The 19,702-nt window shown below is 37.4% G+C and overlaps 1 protein-coding gene across 6 annotated transcripts in view; it reads left to right on the forward strand.

Moving 5' to 3' along the window:
* Positions 1-19,702, forward strand: part of KCTD3 (potassium channel tetramerization domain containing 3) — a 60,233-nt gene that overhangs the window by 31,593 nt on the left and 8,938 nt on the right. For all 6 annotated transcript variants that reach the window (XM_050950216.1, XM_050950217.1, XM_050950218.1 and 3 more), the window contains exons 9-13: positions 3,854-4,044; positions 9,390-9,505; positions 16,089-16,176; positions 16,340-16,456; positions 17,769-17,939. In XM_050950216.1, coding sequence (XP_050806173.1) covers positions 3,854-4,044; positions 9,390-9,505; positions 16,089-16,176; positions 16,340-16,456; positions 17,769-17,939 — 683 coding nt within the window. The remainder of the gene's footprint in view (positions 1-3,853; positions 4,045-9,389; positions 9,506-16,088; positions 16,177-16,339; positions 16,457-17,768; positions 17,940-19,702) is intronic.

Below are 19,702 nucleotides of genomic sequence, written 5' to 3' on the forward strand. Positions count from 1 at the left end.
TTTTGGAACTCATTTCAAATCTTCCTTCTACAATACACCTAACAAGAAATTGAAAAATATGGGTGTCTTGGAAATGGGTTCAGATTAAAGCATCGCAATATTCTAAACACTTCGTGCCTGTGCTGTGGGAAAGTCACTCTGCTATCTGTCTGACTTTCTGCTTGCTTTTATGTATTTGTAAAGTGACTGTTTGGGATTCTCTGTCTTAAAAAAGTCAGGCTTTTAGCTATTTAACTGGGCTGTGTAATAGCCAAGTAAGAATTTGTTGCTTTACTAAGCCATTGTGCAATAGGATATGTATGTAAGATATTTGTAAACAAGTAACTTAGACTGGGTTCAGTAAAAAGTGGGTGCAGAATTGCTTTACTGATACATTTTCTTAATAGAAACTATTTACGAACCTACTTCCAACAATAGAACATTACAAGATTGTTTTCAAAAGAAGAAAATATTTCTCATTTGTTATGTAGCCAGTTGTGCAATATTTTATTGCATGTGTGGAAAAATGATTTCTTGTCTACAGCTACTGATAAGTTGAACCTTAACACCACTTTATTCTCCTGAACCTCTGAATTTGATATCCAGCTGTATACTGTCTCAGTGCTCGTAATCTTAGTCACTCCCTTGCCTTGGTCTTGACTCAGCATGGCTCATTTCTGATCTCTGAATTCCTTCTCTCTAAACCTTATTTGCTCTACTACATTACCATTCCTCGTTTAGGCCGACCTGCTTAACACAGGCCATATATGCTAATAATCTTCCTATTCTTCCCCTCTTCCCAAACTTCATCTTCTGATGAACTTTGTTTCTTGGGGTATGTCTACACTTCCAGTGGAAGTGAGCCTCTTGGCCCAGATTGATAGTCTTGCGCTAGCTAGCGGGGCTTGCGCTAGAGATCTAAAAATAGCTGTGTAGACAGCGCTTTGAAATTGTGGCTTGGGCTGGAGCTCTGTCTCTGAAGCCTCAGGGGAGACATGTTTGTTGTAGCTTGTTCCCACTTATATTAGAACTAATGGAATTTTTCCAGCATTTTTTAGATTAATCTGGCACCTGGGAGGTAGTAATTTTAAAATAACTGTACCCATGAATTGCTAGCATATTTCCCTAATACCTGTGCATGATTAAACCAGATAGTTTGGCTATTTTGAGGTAGCATTGCCTCTGTAGAATGTAGAGGCTAGAGAAGGAAGTGCTCTTGCTAAAAAAAATAAATGTGAAGTCCTAAAGTAGCAATTTACATTGAATTGGTTGTGAAGCCCATGTGGTTAGAAATATTTTTAAGTCTCTGCATATTTCTAAAATATTTCATAATGCTTGAAAGGACGTATGATAAATGAACACTTCAAATATGTCTCATACTTTAAATGTTTAGAAAATTTCATTTTTGTAAAGCTTACAGAAAAATAGGGCATCCTTAATAAAAAAAAAAAAAAAAAAAAAAAGAAAAAAGCAGCATTTCATCTTGCAAATGAAAATTGTGGAGTCCTTTAAAACTTCTTAAATTCATAAGTTTAAGTATTTGGCATCTGTAGTGCCCAAGAACTTTTTAAAAATGCAGTCCTGCAGGAAAAATGCAATATAATGACAGCTACAGTTGCTAGTGGTTCCCAAACTGGGGTTCACGAAATGTTACAGGGGGTTCTTTGGGGGAAACAATTCCCTAATGGTGGACAGAGCTGTCCGGAGGAACCCTGGGCAACATGGGGCGAGCAGCTTGGAGCCCCTGGATTTCGAGGAGCTAAGCAGATGAAAGCAAGCGTATCTACCACACTGAGGAGATTTAAACTTCAAGACTCCTTATAAGAAATGGAAAGGGAGGTGGATATTTTTTTGCTGTTTTTAAAATTAAATAGGCAGCTAGTATTGTTCTTCATAATAATTTTAAAAACAAGTTTAAGCTTTGTTGTAATGTTCATTATTTGCCTGGACTGCTCAAGACCTGAATGCTTGTGTAGGAGGAACTCTTCGAGTTGGCTTTTTAAATACATTCTGCTGTTTCACACCTGATACTACTTGACGAAACATAGGAGCCTTGTCTTATTACAGGCTTATTCAAAGCGATACAAACTATGAAAGTGAGATCTTGGAAGAGTGTTGCTGTTTTCATAATGTAATAAAAATACTGTAATGATAGATAATAATAATAATAATAAATGTGTAATAAGCATGTCATAAAAACAAATTTTATATTTCCAAGATCACTGCTTTTATAATTTATACTCAGATAAAGGAGAAAATCCCTAGAAATACTCATTTTTAGGAGAGGCTTTGCGAGACTTTTCATTTTAGTGAAAGGAGTTCACAGGTTGTTAAAATTTGGGAACCACTGGCCTAGATTGATCAAGCCAGTAATAAAGCAGCATACAGGTAAACAGAAAAAATGTCCAAGATGGTCATTTACATATTATTTGGTCATAAAACATTCAATTACATAGATGTAAATAAAAATATAAACACCTAAAATTAAGTGTAATGCAGGAGCTGCGTTCACCAAGCACACTGATCCTAACGTTTCAACAGAAGGAGGTACCCCCATTTGGCTTAATTAGGCTGATATAGAGCCTTGGGTTGTAAATGAGATCTAGTAGGCCATAATCTTCCCAAGATAAATAGAATGCAACTTCCATTAAGTTGTGTGCTTGCTCCAGGGCTGGTCCTTGTCTTTTACTCATTTTAATACGTATTTTGTTATTGTATATGTGGGCAAATAGATTTTGTTAATTTCACACTAGAAAAGAGAGAACTCAAAAGTGTTAAAACACCCTCTTGTGTGTTTGCCTTCTTGCTGTGACAAGTGGAGTAAAGTCAAACTTAATCACAAAGTCTTTTTTGTTTGTTTGTTAAAAGCTATGCAGAATTTAAATAGGCATTCAAGGTGGGATTTGGTTTACTCTACTGTAAAATTATGTCAGATTGAAATTTGAGGGAGTAAAAGTGAAAATACAGACTTTTAAATAACTGCAATATTATGTCTTCCTTCTTTGTAACTTTCAGAGAATGGTCCATTCTAAGTATTTTACATTTTTAATCAAACGTGTTATAACATTTGTGTACTGTTTAATTAATAATTTTTTTCTTCTATTCTGCCTTACTCTTCAATATTTTTTCCTCTGTAAGTGTTCTGGTTTTTGTCTGTTACACTTCCAATTTTGTTTCACTTTTCCATTTACTGGTGTTCTTGCCCTCCATCATCTGTGTGTTGCATCCCTTCTCATCGTTTTCTGCATTGCACTGTGTGTCAGTAACATTGAATTAGAAAGAAAACCTCCTAAGCATTGGCAAAGAATTATTTAGACCTAAGGTTTCTAGGCAATGTCATGCAGTCTAGATCACACAGTGTAGCAGAGTGGCAAAAAATAGAAATGGAGTAGAGATTGCTGTATTTATTAGGTAGCACAATTATACATAAATCAGTGTGTTGTATAATTCACATTCAGTTGAGCATGAGTAGGATCCCTAGGAATTGTTGGGTTGGGGCAGAACCTTAAAGCTGTATGTTAAACTGGCAAAATCAAGACAATAAGACTAAAATTCCATCTTTTACTTGTTTCCTTCTGGCTGCATCTCACAATATCACCTACTTTTCTGAGGCTTCTCAGCAGAAGGTGATATGTTCTGCAGTACCAAGGCCCTATAACTTAACCTTTAACATGGTATTTAGTTCAGCATTCCTGTATTTTATAGCTAGAGGCCTATGAAAAGTATATTAATGTCAGAATCCTTTATTTGATATTGTTTTATAACTTAAAGGAAATATAATTGGCTTGTAAGACTGACTATAGCTACAAACTCCAAACTGAGGCTGTTTGGTAAGTGTTTGTTTTTTGTTTTTTTTAATTCTCATCCTTCCCAGAATCAAAGAATCTTCAGGATGGCAACAGGTTTTCACAAGTCCGTATCTGGATTGGACTATCGAACGAGTGGCTCTGAATGCCAAGGTTGTTGGAGGTCCACACGGGGACAAAGATAAGATGGTTGCTGTTGCCTCTGAGAGTAGCATCATCCTGTGGAGCGTTCAGGATGGTGGTAGCGGTAGTGAAATTGGTGGGTATGACAGTTTTGTGTGACGATGTCTTACTGCTAATATCTTTGGACCCATAAAAATATAGTTTCACATGTAGTCTGACTGAATAATTCCTAACAAACATTTTACACAGACTTAATAAAAAATGAATTTTGGTACAGCAATCTAATATTGGAATTTTTGTGTGTACCTTTCTGTCCATCATTTTGATCTGGAGACGCTTCCTTCTGAGTGAGTGAAAAGCAATACAATCCAAAAATCAGTCTCTTTATTGGGCAGAGGCAATTCAGAGCCATCATTCACGTTACAGTATCATTGGTAGCTTGTTTAATCTGACAACATGGATTAGAGTTTAACTCAATCCATTAGACTCAGTTCTTTAGCACTACACATTGAATTTGAACAGAAGACTTCGAGGTGAAAGGCTAAGGGTACACCCATGCTGCAATAAAAAACCCAATGGCACTATGTCTCAGAGCTGGGGTCAATTCACTTCGGCTCTCAGGTTGGGGTATTGGGCTAAAAATTGCAGTGTAGATATTTGGGCTCGGTGTGGAGCCTGGGCTCCTAAACCTGATGAGGAGGGTGAGTTGGTCTCAGAGCCTGAACGTCTACATTGCAGTTTGCATCCTGAGCCCTGTGAGCCCAAGTTAGCTGACACACGCTGGCCTCGGGTCTTTTATTGAAGTTTGGGTGCACCCTAAAAGGATTGCTAACTTGTTATCCTTTTTTTCTTGCTTTGTTCTATAGTAGGTCATATTTTAGATCGATTTTTTTTTTAAGTCTGCTTTTGCTAATCTTATAAAATGCAGTTCCTAAATAGAATTTTGGAGACCGCTATTTGCCACCAGTAGTCAGCATTTTAAACAAAAATACAAATTAAATTAGTGTGGGCATGTAGTACTGGGTCCCAAACGGTTTAGCACCAAAGGGTTCACAATACTAGAGGTCATATAAATATGAAAAAGTTTTTCAGAGAAACAAACATTCCTTAGTACAGCTGTGATTGATAGTTTGTCTGATTTATTAAAATATGTAATTGCTTAAAAACATGAATAATGGGCTTTTGGGGAAAGAGGAGAGGAGGGTAATTGGGAATATCCTCAATTCCAAGAATGGTTCAAAAGATAGTGACAGCCTGTTTCCTCCAGCCATAAAGTACTGTCACCATAGATTTAATTAATAAATTTAGTAACAAGAATAATTGTAATCTGTTAATTTAGACATTTTTCTGAAATTAGCTGCAGATTTGTTCAGTTCATTCTCTATCGCTGTTTCCTTTTAACACGGAAGTAGTAAGACCTAGGATATGATGGGAACTAATGTAATTGATGTAAAATTATTAAATATGGTCTAAAATATTTGGGAGTTTCAGTTTGGGTTGGCTTATTTAAAATAGACAAAATTTACTTTAAAACGTGCATTCCAAAATGCAAGATAAAGGTTTATCTGTATTCATGGATATTTAATTTTTCTTGATGTTCACAGTGGTATCTCAGCACTTTACAAAAATTAAGGAATGTTGCTTTTCAGCAGCCCTGAGAAGTGAGGAAGCATTATCATCCTTCTATGACAGGTGGGGAAACTGAAGCACAGAGAGCTGAAGTGTCTTTCACAAGGTCACTCAGGAACTCTGTGGCAGGATGGGGAATAGAACCCAGCTCTTTCTATCTCAAATTCAACTGGCTTTCTAATCACTAATAAGACAGAGTGCAGTTATTAGCATAAAACATCATCTAGGTTTTTTTAAGGTTTTTCTCCTTTTAAAAAAAATAAGAGTCATTATAAAAGCCACTTTTCTGAAAGGCGTAAGACAGCGTAATTCTACACAATAAAAACAGAAATTTCTTAGATTTCCTCTCTCCCATCACTGAGCATGAAAGAGTCTCTTAGGTATTCCATTATATGATCCTTCCTTTTTCAAAGAAATTGTTAAACTCTTAAACCAACAGGTTGAGAAGTCTTGGGTGCTTTTATAAATATAGCTGTAGCTGCCACAGTAGCACAGCTATGCTATTTCAGCTTACGTCAGCAGATGAATATTTTTGGGTTAATTTAACTATTAAAATTTTCTCATAAGCTGGCATTTAACCTGCAAAGTTCTTTCTGTTTTTGTCTTGGATCTTCAAATATTCCACAGGAATTCAAAAACATTTTTTATGGTTATATAACAGTATAGCTTTTGTTTTGAAAACAACATTTTTTATTTTAAGATCTGAAAATTATGATAACAGTATTTCAGATTTGAAAAGATCCTGCTATGTGTCTAAGTTGGCCAGTTAAAATTTAGTGTAAATAAAACAACAAAAAATCAAATCAAGGGGGAAAATTTTTTTGCAGAGCAACCAACAGGCTAAACGTTTTTGGTGAAAGTTGCTACCATATTTTTGAACATGGGAAAACTTTGGAAAAATCAAAATGTTTATGAAAAATTCCATGTCTTAAAAAAAATTAGATTTCTTTTTATTTTAAACATTCTGGCCGTCTGTATTGTGTGTGTTTTGTCAATATTATGAACTAAGTGTTCCACACTTCCGTTTTTAAATTGCTATTATAACTCAAATGTGTGGGGTTCCCCACTTCCTCCAAATCAATTAACCTAAGGAATCCAGTAACACAAAAATAAAATAGTTTTACTGGCCTATTTCTCTTGCAGAGTCAAATGTTTGAAGCCCCTGTCTTGGGATAGTGAGGCAGTAGTTTTTCCATGTTCTCTAAAAGAAACAATTTGTTGTTACAAATGCTCTTCAGAACCTGACAACACCATCCACAGAAAATTGCAAGGGCTGGCATCTCCATGATAGAGCTCTCCCAGAGGCTGTACTCCTTTCAATATTACTTATGTAGGACACCGCTGCTGGATTGCTGCTATAAGCAGTGTTTTACTGAGAGGGCCCCTTAAGACAGGAACCTGTCATTACTGATACCATCGTCTTCCCTGTAGATGGCCGTCAAGATTGTTGAGCCTAAGCAGGAGTGACACTTTAAATTCCTTCAGACCATTCAAGCTGTCTTCCTTGATTTCCCTGAACCTTATCCTTCTCTGGAGTAATCAATTCTAGTTGTTTCCCTTTTTTTTTATTATTGCCTGCTTTTATGTGCCTGGTACTGCTGAATATAATCTGCATCAGAGATGATACCCCATGACCTGCAAAATCATTTGGCATCATAATTAAAGCACTAGTGTGTAACAAGCTTACTGGTTGCCATCATAGAGCATAGTAGACTTCTATTCTTTTGTTTGAAATGGCATCTTGATTTTTGACATTTGAATTTATCCAAATAAAGTTTTTGGGGGATTTCCAGTGTTTAAATACTCTTCAGGAGATTTCTGTTGAGTTTTAGTAGAGGCATTTGCACAACTCTTGGAGATATGCCACTGCATAATTTATTAAAACATTTAAGTGGCTGTATAAGAGCTTTGTGTAACTTACCGTAAATGTCAGTACAGTAGACAACTATACATTGAGAAACTCCTTACTTGGCCGTGTACATATCCTAATGAGCAGTTTTATAATGAAAGAACACAACCCTACAGTATTTAGTGCTGAGTTACTTGTCCGGTTGATCTAGCTGGCAAGCATCCTACCAAATCACCCCCAAGAAAACAAACTCGGAGAATTGTGAAAACTATTCAATGTTGTTTTGCAATTTGATTTCATACTAAATGTTCTAGTAAACTCATTTAAGCTTGTCAGTCAGTACCAGTCATATTAGACCCTGAATGAGGGACTGAGGGCAGTTCTACACTTAATGCTACAGTGACGTAGCTGCACTGGTACAGCTGTGCAACTGTAGTGCTTCAGTGAAGATGCTACTACTCCGAAGGGAGGGCTTTTCCTGTCAGCGTAGTTAATCCACCTCTGCAAGAGGCGATAGCTATGTCAAGGAGAGAAGCCCTCCTGTTGACATAGTGCAGCTACACTGAAGGTTAGGTTGGTATAACTGCATTGCTCAGGTGTGTGGATTTTTCCCACCCCAGAGCGACATAGTTATACCAATGTAAGTTTATGGAGTAGACCTAGCCTGAATGCCATTGTGATATCTTAGTGCTACTAGAAGGAAATAATATGTGTTGAAGTGAAATGAGTCAGCTGCAGGATGTAGGTTGACTCAGTTCCCTATTCATGTGATAACAATGACAGTTCAAAAAAATTCGAACATCAAAGCTTCATCTCAGTTCTTTGTCTTTTGAGCCTCTTCTGATCTCAGTACTGATTAACTTCCAGTAATCGGAGTAGTGATGGGTGAATGTTAGTGAAAGTACCAGTAATACTCATAGTGGGTGATAATGAAGCAGTGAGAAAAGTGTAGAAAAAGGTATTTAGACAGGGCCAGTAGGTGTAAGACTTGAAAGAAGGAAAAATAAGGGCCTATTATTTCTATAGTACTGCTTCAAATATCCTAATTATTGGTTGAACAACTCTTATCATACTGATATTTGTTGAGCAAACTGTTTATTTTATTATTGAGTTGCTCATGCATGCTTGGCTGTTATTTTTGACAGTGTTAATCTTCATTGTTAAGCAATTGCAGTTTCTGTGATTGGCTGATCATGAAGAGATGTTTTAGAATTAGAAGCAGGATTTACTATGGCAATTGGTCAAATGCCCCCAAAAACAATTTCCAAAAGCCAAATTTGAGCACTTTCAAAAATCACATTCATTGTAAGGGATCTTCCAGTGTATCCTGATAAGTACATCTTTCAGAATTAGTTATAAATGTGTGTCCGTTGGAGTGTATGTTTCCTAGTAATATAACAACCACAAGACACATCTTTCTGCAATGTAGAAAGAAGTAAAAGTGATATATTTTTCTGCTTAATTATATTTGCCTGTAATAGTTCATTTAGGTACAGAGGTGGCTTCCATAGCAAAAAAGGAAACTAGTTTGTTTTAATTTCTGATCATTACATTCCTAAAAGAATTTGTTCAAAAGACAATATTATGCATCTTTCATATTACGCTTATTTATGTTTTTGACAGTGCTTGCCAAATTTGTGTAAGCTCTTTGTCATTTGTGGACAGCACTTTTGATTAGCTTAACTGTATATTTATAAATTAGAGCTTGTTTTCAAATTAGAGCTTAGTACAGTATTTTGATTCTTCATTAGTTGGTGTTCATAAATGCTTTGAGACCTTAGGATAAAGGTGGCTATAGAAGAACAAGGAATTTATTATTTTGCAACATCACTTTTCTCCCAAAAGAAACATTGACTGCATCAGCAGATTACTGCATGTTGAAGTAAATGTAGTTTAAATTCATTATATGTCTAAAGAGAGGAAAGAGAGATTCCATCTTTACTGTTTTTCTTTTTTTGTATTTATTCTGAAAAGAAGCTTCACAGACTCTTTGTTTTTTGTAGGAGTGTTCAGTCTTGGAGTCCCTGTAGATGCCCTCTTCTTCATTGGCAACCAGCTGGTGGCTACTAGTCATACTGGGAAGGTGGGAGTGTGGAATGCTGTGACTCAGCACTGGCAGGTGTGTTGAATTGAAGCATTTTATTAATCGGTGTTTATCAAAAACTAATATGTTTTATGAGGAAACAAGAACAAAATCCAATTTTCTCAGATAATGCATAAATATTATTTTTCTTACATCAGCATTTTAATATTGTAAGACTCTGACTTCTGCCTATCATTTTGATATCTTTAAGCATCATGCCTTAGGTATTTTTCTCTCAGAATTTTTCAGAGTTTATCTCTATATAATACTATTGAGCATTCCATTTCTTTATGCTCTTAAATAAAAAGAGAACTTTTAGGCATATCAAAATATTAAATGTCATCCATGAGTGTCTTCAGAACCTTCCTCCCTTAGCCACTGCCACGTGTTTAAAAGCTTTGTTTTCCTAATGGGACCCCATGCTTGAACTTAGATATGTAGTTCTAATAGGAAATTTAATATATTACAATGAAAAGTGATCGCATTTCTCAGAGGAGCATATCTAAAACTTCAGATGTGAGTTTGCAAGTCTTTTGGGACCATGAAAAGTATGGTACAAACTTTGATAGCACCGTATACCATGCCTCAAAAACATCTATTTTATATCTATATACATCATAGATATGCTGTGATTTTTTTTTAATACATATTATGCATTCTGACAACAGGAATAGAGATTCTTGGATTCCAGACAAGACTGAGGGAAGAGTTGGGCATTCATGCAAGAAACAAACCTTGTAACACAGCCAGATGAATGTCTCCATGGGTACAACGCAGGGACAGAATGTAATGAAATCCAAGAGACTGTCTTGCAAATCTCAAGTGGCAGAACTGACCTGAGGCTCACTCTGTGACTGCCATAGCACTAGTTGACTAAGTTCTGATTTGGCCCTTTAGCAACAATCTTGCCAATGAATAACACAGCGGAAAAAGGCAACCAACGCGGCACAGTTCTTTAGTTACATAGTGAAGGCTGACCTAGAATGTTTGCATCAAATAAAACAAGCTGAAAGGCCTTTTTAAAATCTAAATTGACACCATGCAAAATGCAAGAAAACATTTGAGATATATTTGAAGTAATGCCACTTTTTGATTAGGATAAAGCTTCACAAAATATGCTGGTGGAACGAAGTGAAAGGAACTGTCAACTTAGGAAAAACAATTGGCTTCTTCATATGCCTTCCTTTGCTTCCTCCTTCATTTTTAGACCTCATAGGTAGGTGTGTTCGCAAGGCAAGAATTTGAAGTTTTTTTTCAGTTCTGCTGAGTAACTATCAATATTCTCTCCCTCTGAAGTATGTGGATGAGTGTCCAGATTTGAACTTGCAGCTCTCTGCACTGTGCCATGTGATTTTGCTCTGGAATTTACCAGTAGTGTTATAAACATCTTTTAAGAGGCTTTGTTAAAGTTGCCATTCTGTATAGCAATTTAATATGGTCACTGTTCTTAGTCCAATTTCTAAGACTTTTGTATCTCCTCAGCAGACCACTACCTGTAATAGCTGCTAGAGTCCTTGGCCTATCACAAGAATTTGGTTTAGGTTCCCTTTTGGTGTCAGTGGGATTTATTTTTAGTGAGATAGGGAATTTTTGACAACTTTCACTATCCCTATCAAGATGTAAAAGGTTACTCCTGTCCCTGACCTTGTGTAATTCTGTGTCCGAATTCTGAATCGCAGCTGTCTCAGAACTCTGGTTCTCAAGGGTTAGTAACACAGACTTCCAGGACATCAAAAACAATTTGTAAATTTTGGAAATCAATAACTTAATATAAATTTATGAAAATTAACTATACCTTTTTGATCACCTGCCTGTGGCAGTAAAACATATTTCTTAGACCCTATTAAAGAACTTGCTGGTAAAACCTTTGAAAATTGTGAGGGCAAAAATAATGGGTCGAGACCAAAATGGGGTTCCTGATTGTAGTACTTAAATTTAAAAGTGGGTAGTTTTATGTCTATAGCAACAGGATTTCTCACTGAAAAGGAACAGCGAATTTTCAGAAGAGCACATAGACTCCTGAAGATAGCATAAAGGAAAAGACCTCATAAATTAAGGAAATGAAGACGTTTTCATAAAGTAGATGTCACAGTTTATTTCCCTTACTTTTGAGGGGTTTTTTTTGTTTTTTTTTTAAATTAACTAGATTTGGAACATACAAAGAAGGCCTATGCAAAGACATGTGCTATTCCCTTTTGAGTTAGAAAAGGGAATGCAAATTATAACCTTGTACAATGTACTTCTACTTACAGTGGGCATGCTCTAAAATGCAGTGCTAGTTCTTGGGTTTTTGTAGTCCTACTTCACAAACTAGAAAACGTACAGTACTTTCCTCGCAACCCACAGTTGTAAATACAAAAAAATCATTTAAACTTTGTGCTGCAGTAGGTTCTTGTTCTGCCTTTTTTGGGAGAGCCATTCTATTACATTGGGCAGGGGGTTACAGTGTCCTATGATCTTGGTGTAAACACAATAAATACTCCATCCTCTTACAAGTCATCTTTTAGTCGATGCTTTCTCATCCCCTTCTTTCTGAATTGCCCATAGTTCAAGCTCTACTTGAAGGAAGTTTTTTCTCTTCCAGCCATTCTCACTCTAGCTAAGAGAGATCCTTATGCATTTTATATAATTCCTCCTCAGGATGTTATAATTTTTTCTGTATCCATAATAGATTCTGGCATCTCTTCCCTGATTCTCAGAGACTGGGGCAGACTAGCTGAGGTGGCTTTCCCTAACATCATTCCCCAGGCAAGATTTTGATGGCATATGATATAGCAAGAAGGTTATAGGCATTAGATAATGTAGCAGTGAAAATCAGTAATGTGTAAACAGCTAGAGGAGGTTGAGATTTCAATTTTTTAAATTGACAACGCTGTATTAAATTGTTCACATAAAAATTTCAGTCTGCCAAATAGTAATTCTGAGTGGCTCGTTTCTAGTCACTTAAGCTAGTAGGAACTGTTGTCATGTACTTTTAGTTTTATTTCTAGATGTATCTCAAATACTCATCTACCAGGTAAAAATTGCTCATCATTTGGTCACTTAAGCTATGTCTACACTCTGAGCTGGGAGGCTGATCCCCCTGCTTGTGTACACACACTTGTAGCTCTCTTTGAGCTAGTGTAAGTATGAAATAGCAATGTAGCCATAGTCGCGTGGGTTGTGCCAAATATAAACATAGAATCATAAGATTAGAAGGGACCATAAGGGTCATCTAGTCCAGGGGTTCTCAGACTTGATTGTACTGTGACCCCCTTCTGACAACAGAGTTGTTACATGACCCCAGGAGGAGGCCGGAGCCTAAGCCCTGCCGCCTTCGTTGGAGGGAGAGCGGTCTGCAGCCCGAGACCTGTCACCTTGGTTGGAGGTGGAGCTTAGGCTTCCCCATACGACATTCCCTGATACTGTTGTGGCCCTCTTGCTGCTCAGGTGGGTTGACTATGTGGAGCCTATTTTTCTTGCTCTACATGTTTTCCTTTACAGTATCAGGGTATGTGTTATTTCTGTCTGTGCACAAGCACTGTTAGCAACGTTCTGGAAGTCCTCAAGAAACAGCCAGTGTTTTGTAGTACAGCGGACCCACGCTAGAACGTGCGTCTATATAGTGCGAATTCGCTTATCGCGCAGGACCGCGTATGGATCCCAAATTTAATTACCTTCATTAGAATCCATAGTAACGCGGTCCCTGCTATAATGTGGTCCCCGCATTAATGCGGGACCGCGCATGGATCCCAAACCCCGCGTTCTGGCGAGGGTCCAGTGTAATATATCTTCTGTTCTAGGATCTTCTCATACAATCCAGTAGAGAGCACCTCAGGATAATTGTTTGGCTTGATAAGCCTGTTGGAACTAAGGGTTTTTTGTCCTTCTATTCTTAAATATCTGAACTCGGGAGACTAATGGACCATTATGAAGGTGTGTTGCAGTATTCTAAGAATTCCAAGTATGGAATCGTGGGTTTTTAAAAATCAAGTTCTTTATGGTGATTCTTTTGCTATCCCATTTTATTGTGAGAATTTGACATGGTGCACTTCAACTAATCCTGTGAAAGAATTGTCTAAAGGAGCTGCTATTCTTGACATTGTTGCTCAATTTTCTTGGGCAGTCGCTCAATATTAAAACATCTATCTAGGTTATTATATTGGTACTCATCATACTAATATCTGAGCACTTTACAAGAATAAAGCTGAAACCTAACTCAGATACTGTGCATTATACGGGTGAAGAGAAGCAAGAAAAGGGAATGATCACTTGAACTAAATAAAATAAACCCACCCCTTTAACTCGGCAGTCTGTACTGATGAAGTTTGCCCTCTGGAAGAAAAGTGATATCTTCAGTAAATATTTTGTTTTCTTTTGTGAAGCCTAACAGAGAATCTGAAAGAGCTGTAATTCTGCAGATAATTTGTAAACCAAATGTGAGTTTATGAGTAAATGTGAGTTACAGAAAATAAGAAGAACTAGTTGTATGGAAAATGTTTTCTTTATCCTATGCATTGATGTGTGATAGGTATTATGTAAATAGTTTCTTTTCCAAGGGACTTAAAGGACACCATCAGCTTCACAAAACAATACCTTTAGTTAGAGAATTTCATTAATTAATGTTTCAAGTAATCACCACACCTGAAGCAGGGGGGATGGATGTTGTCCGGGCTTGCTGGAAGAAGGTAGCAGTGCTTTATGGCAGGGGAGGGGTGGGAAGGAGGTCAGAAACTGCTGCAAAAAGATGAGTGGTGGTCAGGTTGGCGGCACTGACTCCCCCCGGGAACATAAAGGTGGAAGGCTTTAAAAGGTGCATGCCCTGGTATTGGAATCCCTTTCTCCAAGCAGCAGGCAAGGCAGCACCCACCCTCCCTCCTCTCAAGGTGCAACTATCAGGTTGGGTTAGGTCTTGCTGTGGGCATTGCACTAGTTGTTTCTTGGGGGGGCTGGGAAGGAATTTTCCCCTCACCTCATACTGGCTTTGGTGGAGTGGCGTTTTTTCTCTTTTCCCACAGTGGGTGTCAGGGAGGGCCTATTATGGTGAGGAGGAAAAGTGGTTAGACTATCTGTCGCAACTTATTTTGTAAGTGTGGGGTGGATGTCCAGTATAGGCACTCCACTAGGGAAGGCATCCAGTGAGCAGATAAATGGTCTGGTTAAAGGACTTAAAAAAGATCTGCTTTTTAAAGGAAAGGAATGGAAAGGGAGGGATGGGGCAAAGGCTTCTCGGGGCTCCTATGATTGGTATGGCAGGGAGCCAAACCCCTTTTTCTTATAGCCCACCTTAACTCTCCTACAAGGCAGGGTGGACAGCAAGGTCCAAGCCATGGGGGACCTAGATGGAAAATGAAAGGGAGCTGGTGGAAGTCCGAGGTAGTTATTTGAATGAACATAGAGTTGCCTGCACTGTACACTTTTATCAGCCAGGTAGTTCCACACATCTAATAATAAAATTGCGGCCTAATAAAATTCATGTCAAGTGTCTCCTGCCCTTCTTTCGGTATAGCTGGACAACAACTAATTTGACTGAAATTGGACTAGTGGTTGAGGGGAAAATCTTTTCTTTAATTCATTTTATGGTGTGCATTTGACCATGCTCTATATAAAATCAGTTTGACTAGTGATTTTTTTTTTTTATAGTGACTTGAGCTTCCTTTCTCATGTGCAAGTATAATGACCACACTCTCATACGGGGCAGGGAGAAACATAGCAGCTGATGTATCCTGTCTCTGTGTAGAGAGCTCAAGCAAAGGAGACATTCTTTCGGCCTTAGACTCAGAAACAACAACCTTTGTAGTTCTGACTCTGCATGGGACTGGAACCCAATGGGTTCTTGGAACACAAGAGATCCCCTTTCATTCCGTTGAGCTCCCTTTGTGGGGCTAAGAAATGACTGAAACATGGGAGTTGGAAGAGACCAGTTTTTCCTTCCACAGATCACTTGACAGGGAAGCCCTTTCCAGCAGCTGCAATGTTGAGAGAGGCTGGCAGGCAGGAGTTTCCACAGGGCAGGAGAGGAGAAAGGGATAGGCTTGAATGCACTTGGAATGGTTGCTCTTGAATTTATTAATTCTCCCTTGCTAAAAATCAGCAGGGAGATGGAAAAAAATGTGTTCTGTGGATTTAAAAATATATATGCATATAATATAATATAAAAAGTTAGGATGTACTATTTAAACAGTGCTCTAGCAGAAACTTGAATTTCTGAAAATATTAATGTTGGTATTTTCCCCTTTTACGGTGTCATAATGCTGAATAATAATTACAGCTTCTAGTTGCCTTGTTTCTCTCTGTGTCCGTATGTGCATATTTAGGGTGGGATTTTTAAAAACACTTAGTGGTGGCTTAACTCTACCCCATTGAACTCAGTAGTAAAACTCCCATTGATTTCAATGGAAGAAGAGTTAGGCATATGCTGAGAGCTTTTGAAACTTCTCCCTGGGGCAGTGGTGGGAAGGGTTTTTTTGTTTTGTTTTTTAAATAGTGGTGTGGTGCTGCACGCAGTATAAGAATCGAAATGATTTTTTAAAAACAAAATACTACAAGAAACAGCAAAGAAAATTGCACATGAACTTACATTTAGAATTGAAAGAAAATGGTGAACTAATGTTTTATATTTCATTTACTGTTGTACTAGGTTCAGGATGTTGTCCCTATCACCAGCTATGATACTGCTGGATCTTTCCTACTCCTGGGCTGTAACAATGGCTCTATATATTACATCGGTAAGAACAAAACCAGCAAAATTAATATTGTAATGTTCAATTTTGTTATAATAATTATTCCTAACAGGAATATTATCTCTTGTTCATAAGTGTAATCATTATTATGAACTGACTTTACATTTCTGCTGTTTTTTATTTGGATATCACTTATTTTTTTATGCAGATATGCAGAAGTTTCCCTTGCGAATGAAGGATAATGATCTTCTGGTGACAGAACTTTATCATGATCCCTCCAATGATGCCATTACAGCACTCAGTGTCTACCTCACACCCAAGACAAGTTTGTATCGTGTATCATTTACATTCTCTTGTAACTCATTGCACATAGAGGTTTCACTTTCATATTTTAAAAGTATTTTAGATTTCTAACAGCAGTAGCACTGATAAGTGCTATATTCCATTATAAAACAGTTATCAGTGCTTAATAATCATTTTAATTTTCATTACTCTTAAAACTGGTGTACAGACTGTCAACCTGGACATGAATTTAATTAAAAAAATATTTTAGAAAGGATATACTACACTTTGGAATGACGGATAGTATTGGTTTGGATTAAGTTGCATTCTCAGACCTCTTCAGGAAGATATTCACAACACCTTATTCTACACTTTAAGTCCTTCACTTTCAAAAACACCAACACTCTTACCAATTTGGTCCTTACGCTATGTGGACAAGGTGGCCACAGTCTTGTGTGTCATGTTCCAGTTTGGTCAGACTGTACCATAGTTGCTTGCCAGGAGTCTCTGCACCCAAGCATTAAAGGGCATTAAGAAACCTTCAATAACATGGGTTCAGATCAAAGTTCCCACTATTAATCTTAACAGTTTGGAGTTGCTATTCTGATCTTGTGTGCTCTGAACAGATAGAGTGATCCCCAGCCTTAAGGAAGAAAAGTGTAACAGAATATTATAGACATAATGGTGTTTTACTGAAAAATAATGCTACGTCATTGATAAACATCATTCAAGTTACTGGCGCATACTTCACCCTTTCATGAACTGTCATAACCATTTGGAGATAAAGCAAAACCCACAAAACTAACTCTGATATATGAATGTTATTACTTTTAAATGTGAGATGCAAATATTTTTTCAGATGAAGATATAGGCATTTCATCAACTTTTTTTGTTTATCCTTCCCATACCTGTATTGTTAATACAACTTTTTTTTCCCCTTAATATAATTGTCTTTCCCTCACAAGGAGAAGTAAATCTTGCAAGACAGGTGCTGGTCTCCGTGTTTCTAAATTCTAAAAAGCACTGAAATGCCTCTTTGGGGCCACAGGCAAGGAATAGCGTATAGTATGTGTTTTGGGATTTGCTTGATCTCTTCTCTCATATCCTTTTTTTGTTTTGTTTTGGGGAACTGCAGGATGCACTGGGATATACTGCACAATAGTAGATAGCAAATACTTGCAGAGTAGGTAAAATTAATTTAACCCTTTTAGGGCTATTTACACTTGCTAATGAACTTAAATATTTGTGCTAAAATAAGTAGCTATTCAGTGTTACAGATCTGCTGATATAACTTTCCCCCGACTTTGAGGAATGGTGGTTGGTTTAAAACATCTCAATGTTTGTGCCTTCTGTAGGTGTAAGTGGTAATTGGATTGAGATTGCATATGGCACCAGCTCTGGAGCAGTAAGAGTGATTGTACAGCACCCTGAAACAGTTGGGTCAGGCCCTCAACTTTTTCAGACCTTTACAGTTCATCGAAGTCCTGTTACAAAGATCATGCTGTCTGAGAAACACCTTGTGTCAGGTAATCTTATTTGTATGTACAGATGCACATGTGTCACTCATTCTCCCTTTTCTATTTCTTCTAATGTTCATGCTCCTTGTGTCTCCTTTTCTTCAAACCCCATCATTTGGAATTACTTAACATAGTAGATTACATATAGAACAGCATATTAAGAAAAAAAAAACTTCTGAAAAAATTAATGGCATTGTAAACTTACTTAAGGAGATTTCTGTTAATTATACTGTTGTTACAATACATCTCATTTTAGCATCTGCATACAAGAGTTGGGTTAAAATTATCTATATCGGGGTTCTTCTCAAACTGGGGGTTGGGACCCCTCAGGGTCATGAAGTTATTACATGGCGGGGTTGCAAACTATCAACCTCCATCCCATATCCTGCTTTGCTTTCGGCATTTATAATGGTGTTAAAAATTGTTCTTAAATTATAAGGGGGGGTCGCACTCAGAGGCTTGCAATGTGAAAGGAGTCACCAGTACCAAAGTTTGAGAGCCACTGATCTATATGCTTGTCCTAATCTTGGTCTTTATAAGACATTTAATATTTGTACAATATATTGTATTCCATTTGCAGCAATTCATGATAAGCTTGTTCCAGAAAAACAATAAAATGTCTAATAAAAGATACTAATTTCTGAAACCAGCAATAAAATATGGGTTAAATTAACCTAATTCTCTGCATATACCAGTCTATTATCAGAACCAACAGTTGTGCATATGGCTGTAAATTTCCAGTTAAGTAAATTGGGTGGAAGTATCTTGCATGTGGACAGAGAATCATAAAATAAAATATGATTCTTGTGCATTTCAGATTTTATTCATAACACCGTCTAACAGAGTGGGTTATTTTTGCATTGAATTTTATGAATTTTATAAATTTTAAAGAAATGGCAGAAAATAAGATATTATTTAAATTAATGTGTGTGTGTTTGTGTGTGCGCGCAAATCCTTGCTGTAAAGGCAATAAATGTTTTTATTTGAATATTCTCACATTCAGATAAACTCAAATTTAATTGAATATGTGACTGAAATAAAAATGTGTTCATGTGTTTTAACGGTCAGTGCATGCAAGGCTACAATGGCGTGTAGAGTTCAGCCACTTCACACCCAGCTAGCACAGGTATAAATAGCAGTGTAGATGCTGAGACGTGGCTTAGGCAAATAGAACAGCTACCTTATATGCTAGAACCCCCAGGGTATATACACTGCACAGATCTCTATATGTCTAAGCTGTGCCCCCTACATCTACACTTCTGTTTTTAGCAGTGTAGTGTCCGCTGCTGGAGTTTTTCTCTGTTGCAGTGAAAGACTCTGGCAGTGCGGAGGCAGCGGGAAAAGGGGTCTTTCCCTGCTGCCTCCCCCTGCCAGAGCCTTTCTTTGCCACAGTGAAAGGCTCCGGCAGCAGGGAGCTGCCAGAGCCTTTCCCCTCCACTGGAGCCTTTCACTGCAGTGCATAGCTATGGATGGATGTTTGTACTCTACACACTGCTGTAAGTGTAAATTTAGCCCAAGATGCATGTTCTCGAATAGTAATTTTAAAACATTGTAACTTCATGTGTTAAAATAATTTATAGTACGTAGATTTAATTGGATTTTAAAGCCAGAAGGGACCATTATGGTCATTTGGCCTAACTTCCTGTATAACACAAACTAGAGACCCTCACCCAGTAATTGCCGCAGTAGCAGGAATTATTCATACCAACTGTGGAAGTGACACTGTGGCGCTCAGTAATTTGAGGTTGAGCTAGAGCTTCTTTCAGAAAGAC

Source organism: Gopherus flavomarginatus, chromosome 4 (assembly GCF_025201925.1).
Source record: "Gopherus flavomarginatus isolate rGopFla2 chromosome 4, rGopFla2.mat.asm, whole genome shotgun sequence".
In the NCBI taxonomy this organism is placed as follows: Eukaryota; Metazoa; Chordata; order Testudines; family Testudinidae; genus Gopherus; species Gopherus flavomarginatus.